We start from the raw sequence: 8,551 nt of genomic DNA, 5'->3' as shown, positions 1-8,551 counted from the left end.
ACATTGAAAAAAAATTAATATTATTCGACATCACTATATTAACTTGTCAAAATCAACTCAATATTATTTTAATATCATTATAAAAAAATTCAAGTCAGGTTAAGAGAACCTTATTTGTAGGACTACATTGAGTATGCTTTAGTTATTCAATTTATATATGGCAATTTAAAAAAAAAATCTTTATAATTTGATTTTAATTAGGCCCCAAAATTGTTAGAATAATTATTATTTGTAATCGAAAAAAATAAATGAACTTGAAAATTTCAATTTTTTGGGCAAAGGAAGAATATATACTTGGCCGTGCTATGTTAATATTCCTTTAAAATCAAAATAGGACTTTGATCCAACTCATTATTATACTAATTTATGTAATATTCAGAGCATGATATATAGTTCAGAAGAATCATTCAATTTTCTAAAAAAATGTTATTTTGCTTACACTTCTATAATTTTTATACTTTTACGTTTATTCGTTTTTCATTATTTTATTTTCTCATTTTATTGAATATTTTAAAGTCTCTTAACGATTATTTTATGCAGAATTTATAACTTTTTGTTGTGTGTTTACAAAAAGATCAAATTTATTTTTGGTATCTTCTTCAAATTTCAAATATTGAAAAAAAATCATTTGATCATCATTATATTAACTTATCAAATTTAACACAATACTATTTCGATATCATTACATTTTTCCATTGAAAATTTACATAGTGTACATCCTTACTTCATAAGGTAATGTATATCGTATTCTCTCCGGACTTTATTTATAGGATTACATTGAATATTTTTAGTTATTCAATTTATATATGTCAATCACATAAAAATCTCTAAAAAAATTGACTTTAGGCGCCCAAACTTATTTAAAAGACTTGTAATATAATCTTTGAATAATTATTATTTATAAAAGAAAAAAAATAAATGAACTTGAAAATTTCAATAATTTTGGGCAAAGGAAGAATATATACTTGGCCATGGTATGATAATATTCTTTTACACTTAGAAAAAAATTTCATAATTTTGTAATGATCATTGAAATTGTGATTTTCCAATAATAAGACACATTATTTTATGTATGAAAATGAAGCAAGCAATTGACAATTATATATACTTAAATACATGTATCTAATGGTGTTAGTAAATTTTTCAAATAAGAACGAAATTACCTTACATGTTTGTCACTTTACATTACTCTTTTTACGAGTGTGGTTCGAAGAAGAATCGAACCACATTATATCTATATATCACATATATAATTTTATCTTGCGATTTTGTAATAAATTTATTTTACAACTGAAAGCACAAAATTATTGCGAGCTAGTAAATTTTTTAAATGAAAATGAAACATCATATATATGCTTGTTACATCACATCAATCTTTATACGAGCGTGATTCAAAAAAAATCAAATCATGTTATATTTATATATTACACACATATAGTTTTTCAATAAATTTATTTTACAACTAATCAAACATTTATTCTTCTAATATATTAAACCAATGACAACTCTTATTGACGTATGCAAAGATAAGAGTTGTCATTGGTTATACAATTAACTAACGAAAAATTTTAATATTAAAAAATTATATGAAAAGTATTATGAATTAAATTATGAAAAAATTGATAAACATGAATATTGTTCTAAATTTTTGTTTGAGACTTTTGAGTACCTTGAAAACTAATATTAATTAAGAGAGAGAATAGAATAAAACTTTTATTCAAGATATAACAAGTTATTTTCACTCTCTGAGAGTGCATTATTTATTTATATTAATTATTCTAAGCCAAACATAAATCTTAGCCGTTGAATACATATATAGCCCATGATTGTTCAAACTTAGGATATATCCCATCTAGATCTATTTCTTCTTGTAATCTCGGTGGTGGTGATGGTAGCGGCGATAGTTATCTGCACAAAATAAATAAAGGTATAATTAATGTAACGTAAAAAAATAATAATTATAGTTTTAATTTTAACAGTTATCTTTCTTTTCTTACGCTTTGTATAAGTTTAAATTAATTAAAACACTAAACAAAAGAAATACTTAATAAAATCTTCTAACATGTTTAAGATTAAAACTCTCAAACGTGTTATAGTTACAAACCTTATCACATAATATTGTTTTAGTAGTGGAAAATTGACTGATAAAAAATATCGAATACGAGTAAGTTTTTAGAGAGTTAGACTCTTACTGAGGTTTTGGATGAGGTAGCATAATCCTAGCTCCACTAGAACAACTTGTTGGATTAGCTTGTGAAGGGCATGAAATGAAACTAGTGCCACCCAAATTAGTGCACAATGTAACTTCACTCAAGTAAATATGAGTTCTATTTGTTGCATCAATTGGAATACATGTTAGGTAAACAGTAAGGGGAGTTGAAACAAACACCTTTTGTATAGCATCAACAATATCTTTTCTAGCAAAAGACAAGCTATCACAAGCAATAATCCCACTTGTTTTCAAGTAATTGAACAAGTTGCCCTTTTGAAGCATGTTGTTGATCTTTATTGCTGTGTTGAAGTATACTTGTGGTGTGGTTCCTCCACACGCTCCATGCGCGCGCCACTCGTGCTTCCATAGATCCCTTTTTTGGGCGTTTTCTCTAAGCGGTGGCCAGAATGCCATGAGCTGATTCTCTAACGTCGTTGTAAACTGTCAAAAAATATTTACGAGATCATATTATTTGGCTTAGAGTTAACTTAATTCCAAGTAAATATCTTTATAACAAGCAACAAATTAAACAATCGATGACCTAATTAATAATAATGTCACCCACCTACTCAAAAATCATTAGTTTATTCATCAAAAGTGCACTTGATTAAAACAAAACACTTTTTTTTTTCATTTTGTAAATTTCTTTCTTTTCCAAATGAAAAAAAAAACTTTATATCTAAAATACACTACACTTTTTTTTAAAAAAAAATATTAAATTCAACTATACCAGAATGAATAAAAGTCAAGATGTCAAAGCTTTGACCTAAAGAAACATTAAAACACAAAAAATTGTGTAGAAGAACTCATGTTTACAAATATTAATATATAAACTTACATGTATATGGCCGGTTTATACATATAAAAAAAAAAAGTAAAATTTAATATCGTCAGTGTATAAAACATAAACTCTTATGACTGAAAAGTCGATACGTACTAGTTTATTCCAATCTGGATCTGGTGGTACAGGGCATGTAATACTATATCCTCTTTGATCTGCTGGCCAAACTCCATGGAGTGTTAAATTATGCTGAAGAATTGGTTCTTTGCATCTGCCTGGTGGTGCTGCTGAATTTAGTCCTATACAAAAAGTTGGTGGCCATTGAAGCACAAATTTCAAGAGTGATGGATTTTGAGAGTCAACAGAAATTGTTATTTCAAGTAGCAAAATGACAAGAAGAAAGAAGTTAACAAGTTTCTTCATGTTGTGTGTGTGTGTGGGGGGGGGGGGGGGGGGGGGGATTGATTAATAAGTTGAGCAATTGAGTGGGAGCTTTATAAGAACATTTATAGGGGTTTTCTCTTCTTCTTTTTTTCTCTTTAATAGTATTTAATATTATTATTGTCAAGCTCTAAAGCGGGTACCGATTACCGATTAATGAGTTGACTTATTAAATTAAATTTATGGGTTATTTATTTTAGCGAACTGAACCATCGTTATTTAGGAAAAATAAAACATTGGGAAAATGTTGAGGTGTCCCGCCAGAGCGGGCGAGATGCTACTAGGGCGGCAACACCACAGCGGGATAAGTAGCCGCCCCAGCAGGATAGACGTGACAAAATGTAAATAACGCGAAATCTTGTTTTCTCCTTCTTCCAAAAACATCAAAAAGAGGCTAAGGTTACCCTAGAAACCCTCTAAAGGCTGCTCTAAGCTTGGGAAGGAAGGAGAAAGAGATTTCTAGCTTAAGGATGTCGATAGATTGCAGATCCCGATTACAGCCTCGCCGTTCGAAAGTTCGGATTGGAACGATAATTTCTCTACAGCTGCTTGGAGCCCATGTAGGCTAGGTTTTATTAATTGAGTAATTATAAATATGTGCTCGTTGCGTAGTATACTGTTAATTGGTGGTATAATTCATGCGTAGGCTTTCGTGTACCAAATAATGAATGATTATACTGTGATCCTAGCTGTTGCATAGGACGTGTACCATGAGGTAAAAAAACCTATCTCGTGAATTAGGATTAAGTGATGGTTGTGATTCATGTTTGTGTGATATACATCTGTTATTGGCTTCGTTATACGTATACATGTATAGAATTGATGCATATGAATCAAATCTAAGGAAAAGACTAATGATGTCCAATTACATGTCATCAACCTAATACTTGATTGATTGGGTGAATATAAGTATGTTTGTTGTGTATGTGATTGTACTGATGGGATCGGGTGTGACGTACCGATATACCAACATGCATTGAATCGGGTGTGACGTACCGATATACCAACATGCATTGAATCAGGTGTCACGTATCGACACACTAGCATGCATTGGATCAGGTGTCACGTATCGGCATACTAACATGCATTGGATCGGGTGTCACATACCGACACACATAGATATATTAGATCGCGTGTTACGTACCGACACACTAATATATATACATTGGATCGGGTGTCACGTACCGACATACATACATATGTCGAATCGGATGTCACGTACCAACACTCTAATATGCATACATTTGAATCGGGTGTCACAATCCGACACACTAACAATTTTGGATATGGGTTCCAGGAGAGGACCATTGACTTGTGATATATATATGTACAATTGAGAATATGTGGATTGATAAATGATTATGGTAACCTTTCGATGATTGTTCTACTATGTTGAGTAAACTGGTTATGTATCTCGAGGTTAAATTAACCGGAGAGGGTCAAGTCCAAATCAAAATGTGATACAGTGAATGAGGACCAAGGTTCCAAGAGTTACCATTGGTTAGGTAGAGGGTTAATCGTGTTCCTAAGGGTTGAAAAGTGGGGGTAGTGTTCGTTATGTAAACAGATAGATTCTACCTTGGGAAAGGGATTCGTGTTTGACTGTTAGTAGGCCTTGATATAATGTACTATGGGCTTAGGGTTGAGTGGTAATGTGAAAGAAGTAAGGGTATGTTGTGAGTGGTTAGTCGGAGTGCTTGTGGTGGTGTTTGTGGACTCGTTCATGAGTATAATGATTAAGCTATGATTAAGAACCTAGTAAGTAGGTTGATGGAGACGGGGGTCAGATTTAAGGGTACTAGTGTGATTTCAGGTGTCTGAAAATGGTAAAGGTGGAGGAGCACACGGTTTTATTACATGTTCTTTCTAGTTGATTTCTTATATTATGCGGTGGACGTCGGGTTGACTGATGATGCCTACCAGTACGTGTGACTGTATTGATACTACTATGCCTTTTTGACATAGTATGGATGCAGGGTTGATGATGTTTCATTAGGTGAAGATGAAGATAATCTCCAACAACTTTTATTTTTCCTTCCGCAATGGTGGGAGTTGTGTCTTTGCTATTTTGTTCATATCTTTTAATCTTAGAAGCTCTTGTGTGCATGTTTAGATTAGATCCCTAGGGTGTTAATTACTTTACAATTCTTAACTAAGAAATGTATTAGAACTCCTCACTTGTAAAATCTTGTAATTTCATTTATCTCAGTTTTTCTTAATCTTCCGCATGTTTTAAATCGTTGAAAATCGATGGTTCTCCTACTTAGTGTTAGAGTAGATGCCGGCCCGTTGAATTAAATCATGATATTTATCCGCTTAAATATTGTTTGGCTGAAATTATAGGAAATGTCAAATTTGGACTCAATCATGATATAATCTACAACAATTGCTAGAGCTTGTTGATCTCAAAATAATAATTACCAATAAAGATTGTAAGAAAACGATAAAACTCCTTCATCCTTAACTAAAAAATCTCAAATTTGAATTCTCTTGGATACGAAACCCTGGTCCGGAGCCTAAAGGGTACAAAATATTAACAAAAATTTCAAAATGTTATATAAAATTTTATATTAACCAAAACGACAAAATCGCTGCATCAACAGCGATTTACTCCACCGGAAAAAGTAAAATCGCAGTAGAGGCAGGGATTTTGCAAAATGTGAATTTTTTTAAAAAAATGAAATCGCTACCTAGGCAGCGATTTAAAAAAAATTGCTGCCTAGGCAGCGATTTATAATTTATTTATTTATTTAAATAAGGAAAATCGCTGCCTAGACAGCGATTTTTTTTTTTTTGAGAATGTGGAAGTCGCTGCTTTCCAAAAAAATTATTTTTTAATTTTTTTTTTTAAATCGCTGAAAAAGATTATAAATTTTTTAAATCGCTGCCTACGCAGCGATTTTATAATTTTTTTAAAAAAATATGTAAATCGCTCAGCGATTTTATAAAAAAAAATTAAATTTTTTTTAAAGCAGCGATTTTATAAAAAAAATGTTATAATTTTTTTTTATATATAAAATCGCTGCTTTAAATTTTTTTTTGAAAATCGCTGCTTAAGCAGCGATTTCCATATTTTTTTAAAAAAATTATAAAATCGCTGAGCGATTTACATATCTAAAAAACAAAATTTCTTTATAAAATCGCTGCATAGGCAGCGATTTAAATTTTTTATAATTTTTTTTTAAAAAAAAATCGTTGCCGATTTAAATTTTTTTTTTTTGAAATCGCTGCCTGGGCAGCGATTTTCCTTATTTTACAAAAAAAAATTAAAAAATTATAAATCACTGCCTAGGCAGCGATTTTGAAAAAAAAAAAAAAATCGCTGCTTAGATAGCGATTTCATTTTTTTAAAAAAAAATTCACATATTGCAAAATCGCTGCAAAGGCAGCGATTTTTTTTTCCGGTAGAGTAAATCGTTGTTGATGCAGCGATTTTATCGTTTTGATTAATATAAAATTTTATATACCATTTTAAATTTTTTATTTATATTTTATACCTTTTAAACTTCGTACTCTACGAAACCCCCTTTGTCGGTGAACATTTTTACCCCCAATAAAACAAAGAACCAATTATTGAAATTTGTACCTCTTCTAAAACCACGTTTACAATACGTGGAGTAATTGTTAGCACTCCATCTTATCTAATATATGATGCAATTTCTTCACACGAATGCAATCTCTACGAAAATATAACTAAGATGATAATTATTTGATAATTTCTAATTTGATACCAACCAATCACAATATCTTATCAGTTAAATAGTATTATATTAATACATTAAAAAGTCGATAATCAATACTAAATCATTAATGCTGGTTGGTCTAAGATTATCTTCTTCTTTTTTTTTAATCGTTGTTCTTCAAGCTCATTTTTTTTCATGATAATAATGACAGACTCAATTGTTTATATATAATGATGATACAAGTTATGATTAAAATGAAAAAGTGATGATTCCTACAATCGATTTAATGTGTTTGAGGTAAAATAACGTACTTTTTATTATTATTATTTTCGCAATTAGTTTGGATTCACGACAGCAGGGAAGAGCTAACACACTCTTTCAAGATTTTTTTCATTTTCAAGACTGTGAACGTAATTTCATATGCTTATTAATAAGATATTATGGACATGGTTTTGGTTGCTTGAAATTTAGAATATATTTATAAATCTAACTATGTATTTAACACAGGTGAAGATTTGAATCTTTTTTTTTAAATCAAGTATTAAATTATCGTTTGAAGTAAGAATTTAAGTTATACATGATATCAATTATTAAGATAGGTTTGTTTTTTTAAAAGTGTTAAATAGGTGGATTGAGGTGAATTTATCGGATTGAAATGAGTTGACATATTTAAATGAGTTTGGATTAAAATGAGCTAAATAATGTCAAGTATGAACGATAATCATAATATAATCTACAATAATCGATACAGCTAGTTGATCTCAAAATAATAATTATCAATAAAGATTGTACATGGAACAATAAATACTTTTTCATTCTTAAACATGAAATCTCAAACTTAAATTTTCTTAAATACAAAATCCCCTTTATTAAAAAATATTTTACTCTAATAAAATAAAAAACCAATTATTGAAATTTGTACCTCTTTACAATCACGCTTACAATATGGGATATAGACTACCACCTTCTTATCTTAAATGGTGTCTTTAATTGATGCATCTAATCCATCTTATTTTAAAAAAAAATAAGTTGAATAGTTAATATTTAGGTGGACCAATAATTAACTCTTTATCTTATTTAATATTAATATTTCACAAGCAGATAATCTTGTTAAAGAAGAAAGAAACTGACGATTAGAACATATCAAAAGAACAGATTCAACGCAGCTGACTGACGTGTCTGCAGCAAGTGTTAATAAAGAAAGAAGCTGAGTATTGGAACATGTCGAAAGAACAAAATTACATATCTTATCAGTTGATTAGTATATTAGTACATTAAAAAGTCGATAATCTACAATTGATTTAACTTGTTTGAGGTTAAATTATAACGTACATAACCATTAGTTTGAATTCCCTATAACATAGGACTCAATATAAGAGGGGAAGAGCTAGATAGTGCAACCTTCCAAGATTTTTTTTATTTTCGAGACTCGTA

General features: G+C 30.0%; 1 protein-coding gene across 1 annotated transcript; it reads right to left on the bottom strand.

The window, feature by feature from the left end:
- Positions 1 to 1,687: 1,687 nt before the first annotated feature.
- On the bottom strand, positions 1,688 to 3,502 carry LOC101264531 (ribonuclease 3-like). Its single transcript, XM_004242617.4, has 3 exons — positions 3,150 to 3,502; positions 2,193 to 2,653; positions 1,688 to 1,908 (listed from the first exon to the last, which is right to left on the bottom strand). Exons 1-3 carry the CDS (start codon positions 3,414 to 3,416, stop codon positions 1,905 to 1,907), a joined length of 732 nt encoding a protein of 243 aa, XP_004242665.1. The 5' UTR covers positions 3,417 to 3,502; the 3' UTR covers positions 1,688 to 1,904.
- Between the last annotated feature and the right edge of the window lie 5,049 nt (positions 3,503 to 8,551).

The sequence above is a fragment of the Solanum lycopersicum genome, chromosome 7 (genome assembly GCF_036512215.1).
Source record: "Solanum lycopersicum chromosome 7, SLM_r2.1".
Taxonomy (NCBI): Eukaryota; Viridiplantae; Streptophyta; class Magnoliopsida; order Solanales; family Solanaceae; genus Solanum; species Solanum lycopersicum.
Note: the sequence above shows the minus strand (reverse complement) of the source record. Positions and strands in the feature narration are given on the sequence as shown.